We start from the raw sequence: 18,779 nt of genomic DNA, 5'->3' as shown, positions 1-18,779 counted from the left end.
ACAGTAATTTCCTGAATACAAGCCGCACGGAGTATAAGCCGCACTCCCGGTGCGTCGACAACGTAGATGTCTTTGTCAGTTAAAAAGCCGCACCTGAATATTAGCCGCACTTTCGTTCGTAGCGAGGATCCGTGTGCAACTTTCACAAATTTGCCAATTAGTAACAGGATCGCGGCATAGTGGGGTTTACTGGCTCGGGGCGGGGCCAGGCAGGCTCGGCCCGCTCATGGTTGCCAACGGGGCCGGGTGGCCCAGTTCGGCGCCACGGCTCGGCGGGGCCAGCTGGGCGGTGCTGCCGCTGCTGCCGCCAGGCTCGCTTGCCCCCCCGCTCCTGTCTGCACTGCCACTGTGTTTGCTCACCCTGGCCGGCACTGCAGGTCCCCGCACCGCCAGGCTCCCCCACGCTGCTGGCCCCAGTTCTGCTGGGCTCCCCTGCACTGCTAGCCCCGGTTCTGCTGGGCTCCCCCGCCCTGCTGGCTCGGGCTCTGCCGCCCACCCCCCGCACTGCTGGCCCCGCCTCTGCCAGGCTTTCCCACCTCTGCCGGGGCTGGCCAGGCTCCAGCTTGGCTTGGGGCTGCCACGGGCTCTCACTTCCATGTTGGCAGTTTTTAGAATATTGTTAATATATTAGCCGCCCCGTAGTACTAGCCACACTTCCGGGTTTCCACCAAAATTTTGGTGAAAATGGTGCGGCTTGTATTCGTGAAATTACTGTACATACTAAAAAGATTTTCTATAAAAAAAGGAACGTAAGTGGAAAATTAATTGAAATTCTACTATAATATATCAGAGACAACTAATGTTAAGATTAATTTGATCCAGTTTCAAAAATGCAGATGGCCTTCACTTCAAAGGAGTACTTGCCTTCCATAGTGTTTTTTCTCTTTTATAGTAGAATTAAATACTACTAATTTCAGCCCTTGTTCTGATTAGGAGGAATTTAGTATTTTGGTAATGCAGTAACTTGGCAAAAGAAAAGGTATATAAAACTGACAGCACAAATATACAACCCAAATTTGATTTTTAAGATTAAGGTTTAGTTGAAAACAAAAAAATGAAAAATAGTTCTTGAAGGAGTTACCATAGTGCAGTAAGAGTTGACATTTTTTAATAGCTCTTTGTATATTTTCCTTTTATAAAATGGGTTTGTAAGCAAGGGTTTACCACTCTATTTCAGCCACCTTGAAAAGTTTTGAAAATTGGAAAGTTCTTTGCAGGACTGTCAGCAGCTAAGAAGAGTGGCAAAAGGAAAACCAGACATATACACACACGAAAAACCCCAAACAAAAGACATGACCCCCCCTAAACCCCCCAAAATCTCAACCTACTCAACTTGTGTGTTTATGTTGCCTGATATTCTTAGACCTGGTAATTCTCTCCTCTAAAGAATTATCAGATGTCTGGTCTAACTTGTCCTGTCCTAATTTTAACATGTACACTGGTACATCTTGCTCTCCTAAATAGTGTCCCTTTTTGTTGCTAGTTTAAATAAGATGTTACAGTAATTTCACGATTACAAGCTGCACTGACTATAAGCCGCATCTCCGAGTGTCGGCAACATTTTGTTCTTTGTTCATACACAAGCCGCACCCAATTATAAGCTGCTCTGTGTTCGCAGCGAGGACCCATGTGCAACAAAGTTGCCACTTAGTAACAGAATCACGGGATCGGAGGGGTTTACTGGCTCGGTTCAGGCCGTGCGGGCTTGGCCCGCTCGGGGCTGCCGATGGGGCCAGGTGGCCCAGCTCAGCGCTGCCGCTCAGTGGGGCCACTCGGGGCTGGTCGCCACCGCCACTGGGCTCACTCACCCCGGCCCAGCACTGTCCTGCAGTGGCAGGGGGGCATGGAGCCCACTGGCACCTGCGGCGGCAGGAGGGGAAGGAGATCCCCCGCTCCCACGGCAGGTGGGGATGGGAGCCTGCCTGCTCCTGTGGCGGCAGACGAGGACAGGAGCCCCCTGCCTTCCCCCCGGGCCACAGGGATGGCAGCACGGAGCCCCCGCATCCCCCTGGGCCGCGGGGCCAGCAGCACGGAGCCCCCTGCCTCCCGCTGGGCCACGGGGCCAGCAGGAGGGAGCCTCCCATCTCTCCCCCAGGCTGTGCTGCCTGAAGGAGGGAGTTCCCCACCTCCCCCCACCCCCTGTGCTGCTGGCATGGAGCCCGGCTCCACCTGCTGCGAAACAGAGTAACCAATTTGTAACAATCACTTAAAGCTGGGTTTTACTGGCAGGTGCTCAGCTCTGCACCCTGGCTGGCACTTCCAGGGTTGGAAATGTCAGAAAATTATTCACATATTAGCCACCCCTGAGTGTAAGCCGCATTTCCGGGGTGGGAGCAAAATTTTAGTCAAAATGGTGCGGCTTGTAATTGTGAAATTACTGTACTTTCTAGAGCCTCAGTGTTACTGTTGCTGAACTGTTCTATTCTTCCATTGCGCAATTTCTCTCCAACTTCCTCATAGGTTGCAGGGTTAGTTTTGGAAAAAGAAAAAAATTAAAATAATAAATAATAAATTGGTCCCTAAAGCAGATCCCAACCATCCATCATCCTTTAGCAAAGAGGAGAAGGAATCCATGTGCCTAACCCTGTGAACCCAAAGAAAGCTTACGAGACAGCTTCCATGGAGCTGTGCCTCACAGACAGCAAGGAAAAGTCATTTGTATATATGGGATGTGCCAGATAATACTTCTGTGTAGGAAAACTCCACCTCTATCAGAGGGTCACCAGTTTCAATGGAGATTTAATTACACTCAGAATATCAACATCTTAATAACGTTCATGAGACACTGTAAAAACTGAACACTTTTATAAGATTGCCAAATAAACAAAGCTGCAATCACGGCAGCTAATCACAGCAATGTACTTTGATTTGTTAGTTCATAACTAAAGAAGCAATAAATATTCTGTTATGTTATACAGTTAGACTACATTATACTTGTAAATATGTTTTTAATTAAAAAAAAGTCCTTAACACTGCTTTCTTGGATGCACTGCTTTCTTTATTTTTAAATAATTTTAACCATTGACACATACAATCAACCTTTATATATTTTCTGATTATTTCAAATTCTTGTATATACAAGTTGAAAGTCTACAAGAAACACAGGAACCGTTCTGTGCACTCTCTAACTGGGCATACAAAAGTATATTAATTCCCTCATAAAAGTGTACCTGAAGTTGCCTCTCGTAAATCCTGTGATAGCAGCCATGTCAGCCAAACAGTTAAAAGTCAGGAGGAACTGAGCTGTTGTAGAAATGGGTCAGCCATTTGCCTCTCCAGAGCCAGCTGTGTGCCTGACTTTTATTGTTCCCAACAGAAAGGTGAAAGTCACAGAGGAATGTAAGTAGCACATAAATTGACATCAGATCACTCTAAGGTAGACTTAAGTGACACAGATTCAAGTATCTACCTTTCTAATGGTCTCATTATTTGATTTCCTGTCTTCCTTCAGATTTTGTTTCTAAAACCTGGTTTCTCCAAAACAGAACTCAGTCCAAAAAAGCCACTTCAATTTTACAGTACAATGCCCCACACTCAAAATGCACCCAAAATCTCTCAGTAGTTTCAGAAATTATTTTTCTGTGTATAATATAATTTGATGTCAGCTGTGGGGGAAACTGATTTCGTATTTTGCAACCATTCCTTAGAAATGAAACATTTTTTAAACTAATTATTACTCTAACAGGTATTCATTCAGCTGCCCTAAGAAACAGAAGCACCACCATGGTATCTCTTGTCTCTTTACACTTTAGTGGGATACTATTACTACCATTACTAGCTAGCTCTGTGATGGCTGCATCACATTGTGAAAAAGATTTTTATAAAGAGTCCAACTTGCAAATACTTGTATTACACTGCTAAGGCTGAAATAATTACCAAGTTCTGGATCAGATGCCCACAGCAGTTAAAATATTTGAAATTAATTCTTCCAGTTCTGCAGGGTACTGGTGCTCCAGGATGACATTTACAAGTCAGTTTAACATGTGGCGATTTAAAAGGTTATAGACTGTACTAATGCAGTTTACAAGACAAATACAACAGGTGAGCTACTCCAATTAAGATATTTGCAAAACTAAAAATTTATAGCATCTAATTTTAGAAGACTTTCTATGCAATCTCAGACTTATATTCCTTAATACAACCCATGTGGTTAGGAGTGATCAGAATTACAGCTAAACTTTCAGTACCCAACAAAAATATAATATTTAGACTTCTGAAAAGGTAGACAAAATCTATGTTTTTTCCAATTATGTTGCTCATAATTTTGTCATGAAAAGCATCTGCCAAACAAAAGGGTGGCATGCTGATATGCATGCTAATGTAATACAAACAAAAGACTTCACTTTCTTACAGTATTCTCAAAACTTCACATACAAAACATAGGCTGCTATTTAAGGAAAAGCAGTAGTAAGACATTGATAAAGAAAATTCCCTCCCAGGGATATTTAAGGCAGATTAAAAGGCTTAGATGTTCTCATTACTCAGAAAAAGTAGCTACAGCATGATCCATGTCAAGACTTTAGACCAGTGAATGACAACCAAGTACAAGTGCCTGGAAAATCAGGAGCAGCAACATGAGAGGCATTATCATTTGCCCTTCAGCTACTCAGTCCACTCCAGCAGATTTCATCTTTCCCTTAGCCTGTTCTACGTGCTATTCTCATCACATGACAGGCTATATAATGTGCTGTGCCTGCTTTTTCAGTTTATCCAGGTGCTTTTATTTGCCACTGAATATCTGGCACTAGCAATGCTGAGAAACTAAAATTTACAGTAGCACAACTCTATCTGTTAGTAAAGACATTATGAGAAAACAGAATATAAACAATATAAGTTTGTGTCCTTCCTGCCCTTGTAACAGTTGTTTCATTAGAAAAGTAAAGGTGAGCTTCAATGAAGGTAAAAAAAAAAGAAAGAATAAGAAGTCTGGTCTTCTAAAAATGCAATGTCCATCCAAACTCATGAAAGTTGTTTTTCTACATGTTTCTCATTTTGGCCATGAGTTCTTCTAGGCTTTCTTCAGATTCTGCCACTGTCTCCCCAGTTATCATATTATCTTCCTATTAGGAACAGGAAGAAAAAGTTGTCAAGAAAAAAGTAAACAAAAAGCCCCACAGGTCAGCTTTATCGCTGTTACACCACCATTTTCCCAGAACTAGGGACTCAGTTGTGAGATTAGGCCTAAGTGATTATAAGCTTCAATTGTAAACTATTTTGATTATTAGTTGGAATGTTCTTACTGCAATACATTCTGACTCCTCTATGTTCCCCAGGTATATTCATTGCTCTTTGACTACATACAGCTTTTACGAGATATGTATGGTAAAAATTAATTAGTCACCAAAATATCAACTGAGCAATTCACATTTACTGTCCTTCCACCTGCCCCCAAATGCATTCATTTCATCATCTCAGCAGTACATTCACATTAGCATCCACACTTAAAGAAGTATCTTTCCTAGGAACACAAAACTGGACCATGAAAAGGAATAATCAAATGAACTGAGGTCAAGTTTCACTGGAATTGTTCAAGAAGAAATTCTGGTTTAGGTTTAAAGGGTAACCAAACTGGCTGGTATTATAAATTTAATCTACAATGTGTATTTCAAAATTTCATAAGAATAAATATGTTACCTTGTCTGGGATAGTATATGCTACACTAATTCCCTCAGGAAGTTCAGGTACTGGGCCAGATGCAGCCTTCAGCTCATCTTCTGAAATTTCTGATACTAATTCAATGCCTTTGCATTAAAAGGAAACAAGAACTACATTAAAAGTTAGAAGAAAAAGTTCTTCAATCACCAACTTATCACAGTAAGAGAAAAGCTGCAGCTGCTTTCCCAAAACAGAATAAAATTAAAGCAGAAACACCTTTGATTTCAATAACTTCATTCCATTATCAATACAAAATATTTTCACTTTACAATATATGAAATAATTCTATATAGGCAACTTAGGAACCAGAATGGCATCCCTAACTTGTCCTCAGCATTTAAACTTTACCATAAAGATACTTCTCCCAGTTGTAAGATAAGATTATTTTCTATAGCTTGTAATAAAGAGAACATGTATCTCCATTCTTAAAATGGTTATTTAAAACACATTTATCATTCCTTAAGATAATTCCTTCTAATTTAAAACCCTCAGAGGAATGCAAAAATCCATGGGATGCCTAAGTACAGTGGTTATGGAAATGAAAACTGCTCTTTAGTATATTTAAAAGGAATATGCAGTTAATACATCTTCTCATATCTCTCTCATCTTCAGATGATCTTCTGATAATTTTTTTTATTCAAGCAGCAGTTACATTTTGAGCCTAAAACTTGCACATTGCACTAAAAATGCATCATCAAGTTGTGGCAAAATTACTTTCAAAATCTGTGAAAAGCCAACAGTAATTACGTGGTATAAGTTACAAAAAGTAGGAGTTAAAAGAATTCTATATACACTAAACTATGCTCACCCAAATGGAATCTCAGTATTGGGAATGTGATTTAGTCTCTAGTTGATGACTTACCCCAGTCATTGTCTTCATGTACTATTTCTTCTTCCTTTTCAATTACTTCTTCTTTTGGTCTTGCAGCTTCTTTTTTCTGGAGGGAAAACACAAAAAAATAAACCCCTCAATGACCAAAATTTACCAGTCCAGTTTCCAAGAATAGCAAAGAAGTTCAAGCCTAATATTCACATTTCTTTCAATATGTAAGGTAAGAAAGTTCTAAATGGTGACTGTTTAGGAACAAAAAGGCAGAATACCTGCAAGTTCAAAAAAACACCAAACCCATTAAAACTCAGAAACATATGACTGCCAGAAAAGTTTGCATTCTGTTAAGTAATATTTTCTTCTACATAATTGCTCAACCTTTCTTCCTACCCTTTACTTTAAGGTAACTGCAAGTACTGTATATTTAGAAACATGTGAAACCATCTGAAGACGACTGCTGCGAACTGGAGAAGCAACGAACATTTTCTTTTACTACAGATTTGCAGCTTGCTTTGTTCTCTAAGAAAAGGGAATTTAAAAATCGACCCACAAACGCAAACTCTTTTTACCTTATAATTTTCTTGCTGTTTTCTGCAATTGTGGTCACTACATTGCGGGTTTGGTTTCATAGACATAGTTGGGAAGAAATCCTGCATTGCATTGTAACCAAGATAATAACTCACAGTACCAAAATTTAACAGGTATCTAGAAACACACAGAAAGAAGGAGTTGGTAATACAGGTGCAAACCTAAAATTTCAGTTGCTCAGAGAATAATTTTTCCTTAAAGAACTTTTGGAATCCACTTTCATACTCAGGGAGTTGTAGAGTTACTGTAATTGCCTTAAATACAGTTATGCTGTAGTCAGCTGGCAACAGAATAACTGGATCAATACAGAATCCCATTTTCTTCTGGTGTGTGAGAATAACTCAGCTACAGATAAGAGAAGTAATTTTTTCTTTGTCCATGTACAAAATTTCAAAGGTCAGCACTGTAGCATTTTTTTATGTATAACTTAATAATGTCAAATCAGAGCATGTTTAAATGCAAAACTAAGAAAAAAAAAGTGCATGTGAGTATTCAGTAACAGAAATTCTTTGGAAAACACTGAAACTGTTTCTTACCCCTGAAAAGTTCTAGTTAAAATTCAAGCAATGTGTATTTCAGCCTCATTCAATGTTGCCAGTACCATTAGGAAACGAGCCATGAACATGTAAAAGGAACCAGATCTGTCATTATGAAATATTCCTTCAAGGCTTTTTTTTTTTCTCATATTTTGTTGTACACATCAAATAGCAACAACTCAGTCACTTACTTGAGAACATTTTGTACAAGCATTCCTGCCACAACACCCATGGTTGTAGGAAGACTGGCTGCACAAACTCCTTCTCGCTTCAATGTCTTCTCATCAATATTTGCTGCTACTACCAGTGGAGGAGCACACTGGGGGGCAACAGAGAAATTAAGCTGCAAAAATGCATTTAAGAAATCCCACAGACCACACAGAATTTTAAGGTACTGCATGAGCTGTGCCAGGATCACACTCACTAGGCCAGCTAATCTTCACATTCCCAGTCCCACTCTCCAAAAGGCAAGTGAGCAATTCAGCAGAGCACCACATACCGCAAAACAAGCGGATTCACCAGGTATGATCAGCTGGATGTGTCCTGATACTGCATTTTCACTCACTCCAGACTCCATCCAGATTTGCCCGAGTTCATTGCAGGCCTTATAAACACAGAAACACACACGTCAGCACTGCAGAAGTTTAATGAAAAGAAAAGAAACCCAAACAATGTGATAAATTGGGAGTAATGAAACACATTCATCTCCCTGCTTTCAGGTAAAAAGGCTATAGTCAGAAAAGGGGCATGAAGAGATACAAGAGAAATTATTTATCAAAGGACAAATCAAACAGCAAATTAAAGTTGCCCTCACAAAGCCAGCCCTTTGTGCTTTCCTGAGGACCTGAGATGTTTCAACAAATACAGACATTAGTGACCCAGTTACAGCATGCTACAGAATATAATTCCACAAATTATTCTTAGAGGCTTGGGTACGGCGTATCTGTGTGCCTTCTCTGCCTGCAAATTATGGATCAAGTCAGCTGAAGAGTAACAGAAGACATACATTTGGCTTATACCCTACATTGGCTGCTACTATAAATAAAAACAGTTTGATTAAATAAACAGCATTTTTAGTATACAAAAAGTCATGTGAAGTACACAACTAGCTATAGAAAATCTTTAAAAGTTAACATACCAGCCTTTGAAAATACCGTTATATAAACAGAGCAATTTGAAAAGACAAAATATCAAAGTATCATAAACTCTACTAGCCATTAGCTGATAGTAACTTTAAAGTCTCAGTGATATTTATACACATAAAATGGGTTTATAAGAACTGGGTAAAAGCTCAGATTCCTCAAGCCAAGGGGGATATTTCTTAAGAGATTGTTTTTAAATTCCTGTCTATAGTTCCACAATTCCTCATATTATTTATAAAACAGACTTCCACAAGCTCGTGCCTTTGGTGGTCTTACCGTGTTAATTGCCATGCGAGCTTCAAAGTTGTCCACACAGCTTAGAACCAGATCCACAGGCTTCCCTTCCTCCAGAGCACCATTACTGAAACAAGCATCAGAGGTTTACTTGAAACTGCTGGCAGAACAAAACACCAACATGGCAACCAACATGCTGCTTTAGAGTACAGAAGCCCAAGAAAAGTGAATTTCTAACAAAACTTGTGCAAATGCAGTACAGGATACAACCAGCATCTTAGGTGTGCAGTAGAAACAACACCATACTGAAGCTGGGATTTAAATATATGGGCATTTTAGATTGTTTTACATAGTAAGCACTCAGTGCAAAGTATTGGAGAATTGTATCTTTGTACAACAGAACTGCAAATGGTCTTAGTTATTTCAGATCTCTGCGAGATCCACTAATAACTACTTCATTCTTCATTCTATAAATCACACCTGAAACTAATACAGAGCACACAAGATATGATCTGTTTTCCATAATGGAAAACCTAGAGTTTTGGTTGGAAATCTAAATATCCACTCATATAAAAAAATAACTGCATAACAGTAGAAATAAATGCCAGCTGTAGAGAACACATCTAGGCAGGAATGTCTTCACATACATATACTTCCCAGAGGTTTTCAATTGGAAGTTATTAAATTGAAAAAGAGCCACAACAAGAAAAATGTGAGGCTATGTTGAACCACACATCAGCAGAAGTTAGCAATATGCTAAAGTTGAGGGATTTTACCTTATTCTATCCATGAAGTGCTCAAAGTTGTCCAGTGTTGTGATGTTGTAGTTATGTACTTCAAACTGAACATCAGGATTAATTTCCCTTATGGAGAAATAATAGAAGTCAGTAGTAAAGAATACAATGATAATTTGCATTCTACTCCTTAACTTCTTGAGTGTTGCTACAGTCTTAAGTTTCCAGTCTGAACTCTAGAATTCACCCATATTTGTCAAAAATTCAGATTAGATAAGAAAAAAACCCACAACATACGGAAGCAGCATGGTTTATACCAAATTCTTGAGCAAAACTGGTTATACTTAAAAAGTTGACTCACATTAAGGTTTTGGCCAGTACAAAAATATATTTCAAGTATCAATCATCCCCACAAATATTTTATACTCAAATTCCCAAATTGATCATGCTCCTTTGCAAATGATTAAGAGTGAAACATTGGTTTTCTGGAGCAGCATCCTGGCTAAATACATTTTGATACCCACTTCTCCAAGTTATACCTCAAAGTATGTTCTGCTGCTTGCACTTTACTTAATCCAGCTTGATGAGGTTGGAAGAAGAGTCTGTTCATGTTTGCCAGTTCCACTTTATCATAATCAAACAGAAGCAGCTGTAATAAAGATTGTTTTAACATGTGTGAAACTGTGCAAACAGAGCATTGCAGCAAGGCATTTTGAACAACAGAACTACTTCTAAAAGCAAAACCATAGAAAACTCCCCCAGCCAAACTCCCTCCCTCAGAGGCCCGTTCAGTTCACATACAAGAGGTACCAACATCGTAAGGACATGAAAAACTGAACTAATCTGTTAACTCATTAAAATTACTCAATAAAAAGTTAAGCCCTTATTTGATCTTAACTAAGAATATTCAACAGATTAACCCACATGAACAGTATTACTTCCATTATCACATTCCTACTTTTGCCATGTGGCAAACTAATGTTTATGATAAAGATATCAGTTTGTCATCTACTACATTGCAATTGTGTGATATAAACTTGGTTCTTATAAGACTGTCTTTTATGTGAAATATTCCCTCCTTTTTCTTTATTTTGTTTTCCTTTTGCAGTAATCCACCATGAAGATTAGAGAAATCAGTTCATATAAGAATATGGAGATAACAAACATCCAAACAAGAATCATCCACATGACACATGATTAAGCCCTAAATAAATCAATTTTGCCAGTTTTACAAAAATACAGGCTCTTCATGTGCAATGTTTACACAAGTGCTATTCTTGAGTGCTTTCTTCACATCTTTTTATTTGGGTAAAATCAATAGAGTGAAATCAAATCAAATTCTTTATGAAGAGGACTGGTCCAGCTACTACAAAGATGTAGAAGAATTAAAAAAACTCTCATTACCTTACCAATGCCACACCTTGTTAGCATTTCAGCAGTCACACTGCCAACACCCCCTACACCTACTACTGCAACTGTGAAGGTACGGATTTTCTGTAGAAAGAAATAATGTACAGATCAGCATCTCAAAAGTGGTCCTCCCGGAAAAAAAAATGCAAGCAGCGTTTCATTACAGATAGAATCCTACCTCATAGTCTTTGACAATTCCCATTCTTTTTAATGCCATCAAGCGACTACAAAAAAAAAAAAAACCAAAAAGTAACATTACACAGAAAATGTTCTTTATGTTTCTAACAACAATTTTGTTTCTCAGGTATTTAAAATTACTTTTGTTTTAGAAATAACCTCACCAAGCAATAAACTCAAGCCTGCTGTTTCCACTGCAGTTGTGACTGCCAGGTAAGTATAGTCTGAGTTACAGAGTAGATGCTTTCCTATTTGCACCAGAGTCCTAACTCTGCAGAAAGTCATGCACCTATTCCTCTGGTATGCACAATGTCAATGAAATCAGGAAGACTATCAGCTATTTTTGTAAATGAATCCCTGATTTGCAGAATGAAAGGTGACTTTTTTGTTGTAATGAACCATATGGAAGCAAACTAGCGAAGACTTGCACTGTTTTCTAATCAATTTGATTAGGTTAACATAACATTTAAAAAAATAAATCGAGACTATCAGGTTTTGAGGATAACTGAAAGGATTTTAAAGTAACCTTTTATTCCTCAATTGCATTTTTCATGAAACTACAAGTATCAACTTGTATTAAGGAAAAATTAAATCAAACCCAAACAAAAAAAACCCCAAAAAAACCAACCCAACAGATTTCTAGAAGAGAAGGGGTCTTTAAAGTTCAATAATTCTATAAACCAACTTCAAAATTAGCGAATTTGGAGGAATGAGAATAAAACCTCATGTTAACACCAACACCTGTCCAATTTACTAGCAACCTAGCTGAAAAACTCCCAAGCTTTCCTCTCTCTCTCTCTCTCCCCGCGCCTGCATTGTAAAGCAAGACAATACAAAGTAACCCTGACATCCACCGCTGCCAGCCCAGCCAGTTGGGAAATCCAAGAGCATCTCTCCCCTGCTCCGCACGGAGCACCTGCCTCCTGCACCGCCCGAGACCCGCCTGAGCAGACCCAGCGCCATCCCTGAGACTCCCACTCGAGCCTCCTCTAGCTCCGTGTGCCTCTCCCGCTTCCCAGACCCACCGGTCCACCCCACGGCCCTCTCTGCAGCCCATCCTCCGCACCCTGGCAGCCCCTCAGCGCCCTGACAGCCGCTCCGCGCACCTGTAGGGGTTCGAGTCGGTAACCTCGGCGCTCATGGTGTCGATGCGGGCCCGCGCCGCTCCCCGCCCGCGCTTCTCCCGGCCCAGTTCCTCCTCCAGCTCCCGCACGCGCCGCTCCAGCTGCTCCAGCCGCCCAGGATCCGCCATGGCAGCGACACGTCTATGCCCGGCCCCCGGACCTTCCGGGAAGCGCCGGGGCGGGCCCTTCCCGGGGCGGGCCCTTCCCGGGGCGGGCCCTTCCCGGGGCGGGCCCTTCCCGGGGCGGGCCCTTCCCGGGGCGGGCCCTTCCCGGGGCGGGCCCTTCCCGGGGCGGGCCCTTCCCGGGGCGGGCCCTTCCCGGGGCGGGCCCTTCCCGGGGCGGGCCCTTCCCGGGGCGGGCCCTTCCCGGGGCGGGCCCTTCCCGGGGCGGGCCCTTCCCGGGGCGGGCCCTTCCCGGGGCGGGCCCTTCCCGGGGCGGGCCCTTCCCGGGGCGGGCCCTTCCCGGGGCGGGCCCTTCCCGGGGCGGGGCTTCACGCCCGGCAGCGACCGGGGCTGAGGGGCGGTGTCCACCGGGGCTATGCCTGCCTCCTGGGAAACGTCGTGTTCCGGAAGAAGGCACCGGGCCCGACAGCCAGGGGGCTGTGAAGCGCTTTTCTTGGCGGACCGAGGCGTCTCTGGGTGACCCGGCCGGGGCGGGCTTCGGCGCGGCCTCCGAGGATGGCGACGGAGCCGGGCACTAGCGAGGTGCGGCGGCAGCACCACTTCGACCAGGGCAGCCTGGAGCGGTACCTGAGCAGCCGCTTGCCCGGCTTCCCTCGGCAGCCCGCGGGTGCGCTGGCTGTCAGGCAGTACAGGTAACGCAGGTGACACTGGTGGCAGGTGGCTGACACAGGGGGCTGGGCCGCCGCCGCTCCCCTGCCCGGAGCGCCCGGGAGGGGCGAGCAGAGGAGCCGCTCTCTGCCGCCTGCCAGGGAAGGTGTCAGAGGTAGAGCCCTTTGCCGTCGGGACGGTGGGTATCAGCCATCGATAGGTTTTTGAGATGCACTCCGACTTAGTCCAATTAAAGGCACGTCCCAACTCATCCCTTGAGCGGCTGGAGAAGGCAAAGTTTGCGGTGGCGGCCGAAGTGACCTTTGTTACACTCAGTCTGTGACTGGCTGTGGGCAAGCTGTGTGTTGGGTGGACTTCCCGCTGTCCTTAGAGTACACCCACGGTTGTTTTATTGCCTTCACATAAATCGCAATTGAGCTGCTCCATCTTTAATTGCACAGCAAATAGTAAAGTTCAGAAGCACGTACATGGCTTAAGAAATCAATTGAAAGCTTTAGGCTGTCACCAGGCAAGGAAATCCACGAGAACAGAGTAAGGATGTGCCGAGATTCCCAGTACTGCCCGGAGAGCATAACGCAATGCGCCAGGGAGGTGCTACACCCGGGCTCCAAAGCCTTTGTTCCATGGAGCACTGACTTTGCATTCAGCAGATCAGTGATGTGGCTGCACGACTTCATGTCAGGAACTATTAGAAGTAAAGTTATTCTAAAAATAAGGATTAATTCCTTTGTAGGCATGACCTTCACTAATTTATCTGCAGCTGTCGCTAAGGAACAGAACAATTTTTCATTGTCTTCTAATCTAAATATAAAACATTAATTTATTAAATCTGACCTAATCTTCCTATGTACCTCAGCTGAGAAGACTTTAGGAGGGGCCTTAGGAGAGTAGCTAATAGTGAAGTCTGCTAAAATTTTGTTAGTATTTATGCTTATGCTTCTTTGTCTTGCAATTACAGTTCAAGGCTTCAGCTGGCCTAAATTTGTTTTGTTCCAGGCAGAGTATTTGTCAGCTAAACTTTTTAAACTATTGCAAACTGTGCCCTAACTGCTTTGGGGAGAATGAAAATATAAAGGGAGGAATGAGGGCAAAAGTTAATTTGATTCTGATTTCCCAATAGTTGTTTAATCATTTATTGGACTGGGTGAGAATATATCTTAATAATGAACCCAAATGAGGAGAGAAGAGCATGCAGATTAACACAGAGCCTCGGGGAAAATTAGGATCAATGGGTTTGATTGGAATATGATAGACAAGGTGTTATGAAGGGTTTAACTTGGTTGTCTTTCTCTTTTACACGTGTGTGATTGAAATGTCTCATTTTCTTTGTGACTCCGCATGCATTCTTTAAAATTTTACAGTTCCTGTAGGCTATCCCTTAAGCATAATCTTTGGACATGATAATCAGGCTGGCAAGCAGTGAGGCTTGGTGCTAGAGTCATTAGTAATTTAATCACAGAATAGAATCATAGAGTGATTTGGACTAGGAAGGCACCTTAAAGATCATCCAGTTCCAATCCCCCTGCCATTGGCAGGGACACCTTTCTCTAGGCCAGGTGTCCCATCCATCTTAGGCTTGAACATTTTCAGAGATGGGGCATCCACAACTTCTCTGGGCAGTCTGTTCCAGATTTGAAAAAAACTCATGACACAGAACAGCTCTGGTGATGATTTCCACCATCCTGCCATTTTGTTCGGATCAAGTCACGATGCCTTTTGCAAGTATTGTTTCTGTTACAAGTTTACAAGTTCGTAAATACTTGAATTTTTGAGTAATTATAATCTTTCTCTATGCAGCTCAGGCCAGTCAAACCCAACCTTTTACCTCCAGAAGGGTGGGCAGACTTTTGTGCTCAGGAAGAAGCCCCATGGTCCCCTTTTACCTGGAGCACACAAGGTAAGTAATATTCTTCAGTGAGCTACAAACTCTGTTTTGCAGGTGACCAGTGTCTATATATGATGGTCCAGCACACTGATGAATGTGTCCAGAAATGCAGTGAGTTGCTGGATTTGGAGGTTTGGGAGGTTTTAATTGAACCTAAATTTCTGTTTCTTCTTCAGGTTGATAGAGAATATCGTGTGCAGAAAGCCTTATTTTCAACTGGGTTTCCAGTGCCTGAGCCCCTGTTGTATTGCAGTGATGTTTCTATCATTGGAACAGAGTTTTATGTAATGCAGCATGTGCAGGTTGGTTCCCCACTGTGAGAGATTCTTTCCTTCACCCTACTACAAGCTGCTTTTAAATTGTCTCAAACCTTTTTGTTAGAGCCTTATCCACCACAATTTTGTGATATGAGCATAAATAATCTTCTGATATTTTAAAGAAATGGTAGCTATCAGTGATTCTCACAGATTTCAGATTCTGCAGGGCTTATTCACACTTTGTTGAATTTTTTAGCTCAGTATTTAACCTCTTGTTCTTGTCTGAGCTCTTGGAAGGATATCTTGAAGTGAGGCAGTGTTGCTTCTGTAAAAAGCATACACAAGTCAGAGGGGAAAAAATCAGTCTGTAAACTGAATCTTTGGACATTCTGGAGCCTGTTTAGTATTGAAGATAGGAACTGACATACAATCATCTGTTCTTGAAAACAAAGCAGGGTTCCAGTTCAAACACTAGTTTCAAAAAGAACACAGAATATTTCAGCATATTTCTGGGGGTGCTGTAGCTGAATTGATATGCTTTTTGTTAGATTTTGGTGATTTTGAGCCCAAGTTTGCTGTACAGTGTCTTTTTTTTTTTAATCGTGTGGGAGGAGTTGTTGAATTCAGGCCTTTTCCTTTTTATTGCATCCCATTCTATAATCAGATTCACTGGGAAATTAGAAATGTAAGTTTGTGGGCCAGTTTCTGAAGATTAGGTTAACTTTGCAGAAACTGCAAATCAAGGCTAATAGAAGGCAAGGGCTGTGAAAAATTTGAAACAGATTTCTTACATCAAAGGTGGAGAATTTTACTGGTTTTGATTAGAACAAAATGATTCCTTTAAAAGAAACCTTGTTATATTTCTAAGTATGTAAATGTATGGTCTGTCCATTCTATGATGGCCAGCACTGTTGTCTTTTTAACAATTGTAAAAATGGAACAACAAACCCATCTTCTAAATGTATTCAACTACTTTTAAGGAGAAGAACTAGTGAATGCCTTTGGATTGTTTGAGTCTTTGCACCCACAACCCACCCATTCCCTTGCCTGCTTCTCCTTTCCCCTGGAGTCTTCATTGGCATTTTTTGTGTAATTATCTTTTAGAGACAATACAGTAACATTGTTTTTCCTGGTACTTTCAAGCTTGAGGACACATGGATTGAGTGCTCTAATTCAGAATTTCATCTACAGATACACTGTATACTAATGACCGGGGTTTGCTGTGAATTCCTTATTGGCCCTGGGTGAGGAATAAGATAATTGAGGAAGGAGTTTTTGATTGCATAAGGAGTGCTGGTTCACTACATTTTTGGTTGTGGAATGTGTAGCTTTACTTCGTTTCATCTGATGTGTACATCCCACCAAATACCTGATTTATGGTATTTCTAGGGTCGCATTTTCCGAGACATCTCTCTGCCTGAGGTGGGCCCAGCAGAGCGTTCTGCTCTGTATCTTGCAATGATAGAAACTCTGGCCCTGTTGCACTCCTTTGATTTACAGTCACTGGGTCTCCAGGGATATGGTAGAGGACCAGGATACTGCAAAAGACAGGTACAGCTCTTAACATTCTCTTGTTTTTTCTGGTCTTTGAATATTTATTGGATTTGCAAGCTAAATTGTTAATTATTAATGATCATATTTTAGCTGTTAAACCTTCACTTAGTTCAATTAATTGTGCACAATCTGAAGCCACTACTACTTTCAGATTGACTCTGTAGTGCTGTACTTAGGGAAAGATACACATTTGCTTTTGGAATAGCACTAGATCTGGGCTATGTAAATAGGATTGAAATAGATGTGGTCTTGATTTCATCTTTTGATATGTCAGTTCACATTTGCAAATGCAGAGATACTGGGTTTTACTGAATTTTCAAGACACATGGTGATAGCCAAAGCCTGAAAGCATGTGCTTCAAAATTTTGACTCTTGAAAAATTTGTGAATCAACTGAAAAATCTGTTGGAGTGTTTGTATTTTCTAGGTATCAACTTGGAAAAAACAGTATGATGCAACTGCTCATACAGATATTCCTGCCATGAACAAGCTGGCTGAGTGGTTAGCAAATAACTTGCCACCTAATGATAATGAAGAAAGCTTGATTCATGGGGACTTCAGAATAGATAACATCATCTTCCACCCAACAGAGGTATGTGAAATATATTTGTACATTTCGCAGGTTTTGGCCCTCCATTTTTTTGTACTCCTATCATGTAATGGCACATGTATATGTAGATTAATTTAGTGCATGAAACACATTTGAAAGAAACAGAAGAAGACAACTCTTCTCTGTGCTCTGTGTACGGTGTTTAGGTACCAAATATAGTCCTGGCTTTCATTACAGGAGCTAGATAGAATTGATGGAGTCACAGAATCATAGAATGGTTTGGATTGGAAGAGACCTTAAAGATCATCTGTTTCCAGCTCCTTGGCCATGAGCGGGGATACCTTTTACTAGACCAGTTTGCTCAGGACCCCATCCAGCCTGGCCTTGGGAGATACTCTCTATTCATTAGTTCTAGTCCCTGCTTCAAAGTACAGGAACAAAGATTTTATATGCATAGGTCTCATTAGATTCAGTGCAGCTGAAGGTTCACTTCATTAAACTACATAAACATCTGATCCAAAGCCCACTGACATCTGTTTTATGGCTTCAGTTAACAACAAGGGCTTTTGGAGCAGGAGCTCAGTGTATGATACATGACACTAGTGGAAGCAAAGGAAAATCTGCCAGAGCTGTTTAGTTATGGAGCACATGGAGATCACAGAGACCCTGAAAGTTCCCCATTCATCTTTAGGGAAAATAATTTTTTTTTGTTTGTTTGTTTCTAGTTTATGGTATTAAATGTGTGCTGCCTGTCTACCAACATTACCAACATAGTTACATTTTCATTACTTTTTTCTATGCTACTTGCTGTGTTGTGACCAAAAGACATGCCTGGAACTTGTGACCATGACTGCAATGCCTACTTCATGACAAAGCAACAGATTCCAGAGATTCCTAGAGATTTTATGCATAGATTAGTTGATATACATGATTTGTAGGCTTAAATGTGCTGATTCATTCCCAGAGCAGGGAATTTGACAGTCTTGAGGAGCCTCCCAGCTGTTCCTGATGCAACTGAAGGAATTGACCAAGTTGTACCTAGGTAATTTTAAGTCATCTGTAGAAACTGTTCCTGAATATGCAGGACTGACCATGTAGGAAAGACTTTTTCACATATTTCAAGCAGCCATGGATCATGAGTAGGCTGGAGAGGTCATTCAGATTGACTGGACAGCTGGATTATAAGAATTTATCAGAATGACATTGTGGGTATTCTCGGACCACCCAGCTGAACATACCAAGGATGCTTGCAGCAGAGGCTCGATGTGAGCAGTGGTTGACTTCCTGTTTAAGAAATTAACTTCCCAATATAAG

The 18,779-nt window shown here is 41.5% G+C and overlaps 2 protein-coding genes across 2 annotated transcripts in view; one reads left to right on the top strand and one right to left on the bottom strand.

Moving 5' to 3' along the window:
• Positions 1-2,976: 2,976 nt before the first annotated feature.
• UBA5 (ubiquitin like modifier activating enzyme 5) lies at positions 2,977-12,640 on the bottom strand. The gene is made up of 12 exons (XM_033074746.2): positions 12,412-12,640; positions 11,307-11,352; positions 11,123-11,212; positions 10,258-10,367; positions 9,761-9,847; positions 9,027-9,111; positions 8,108-8,212; positions 7,800-7,927; positions 7,054-7,189; positions 6,518-6,593; positions 5,635-5,741; positions 2,977-5,060 (listed from the first exon to the last, which is right to left on the bottom strand). Exons 1-12 carry the CDS (start codon positions 12,555-12,557, stop codon positions 4,977-4,979), a joined length of 1,200 nt encoding a protein of 399 aa, XP_032930637.1. The 5' UTR covers positions 12,558-12,640; the 3' UTR covers positions 2,977-4,976.
• A 255-nt stretch (positions 12,641-12,895) lies between these two features.
• The window catches only part of ACAD11 (acyl-CoA dehydrogenase family member 11), a 30,586-nt gene continuing 24,702 nt past the window's right edge, over positions 12,896-18,779 (top strand). The window contains exons 1-5 of the mRNA XM_033072702.2: positions 12,896-13,243; positions 15,018-15,117; positions 15,282-15,407; positions 16,752-16,913; positions 17,343-17,507. Of these exons, the coding sequence (XP_032928593.1) occupies positions 13,107-13,243; positions 15,018-15,117; positions 15,282-15,407; positions 16,752-16,913; positions 17,343-17,507 (690 nt within the window). The 5' untranslated portion in view covers positions 12,896-13,106. The remainder of the gene's footprint in view (positions 13,244-15,017; positions 15,118-15,281; positions 15,408-16,751; positions 16,914-17,342; positions 17,508-18,779) is intronic.

The sequence above is a fragment of the Catharus ustulatus genome, chromosome 1 (genome assembly GCF_009819885.2).
Source record: "Catharus ustulatus isolate bCatUst1 chromosome 1, bCatUst1.pri.v2, whole genome shotgun sequence".
NCBI lineage: Eukaryota > Metazoa > Chordata > Aves > Passeriformes > Turdidae > Catharus > Catharus ustulatus.
The sequence above is the reverse complement of the archived record's forward strand: the minus strand, read 5'-3'. Positions and strand labels throughout refer to the sequence as shown.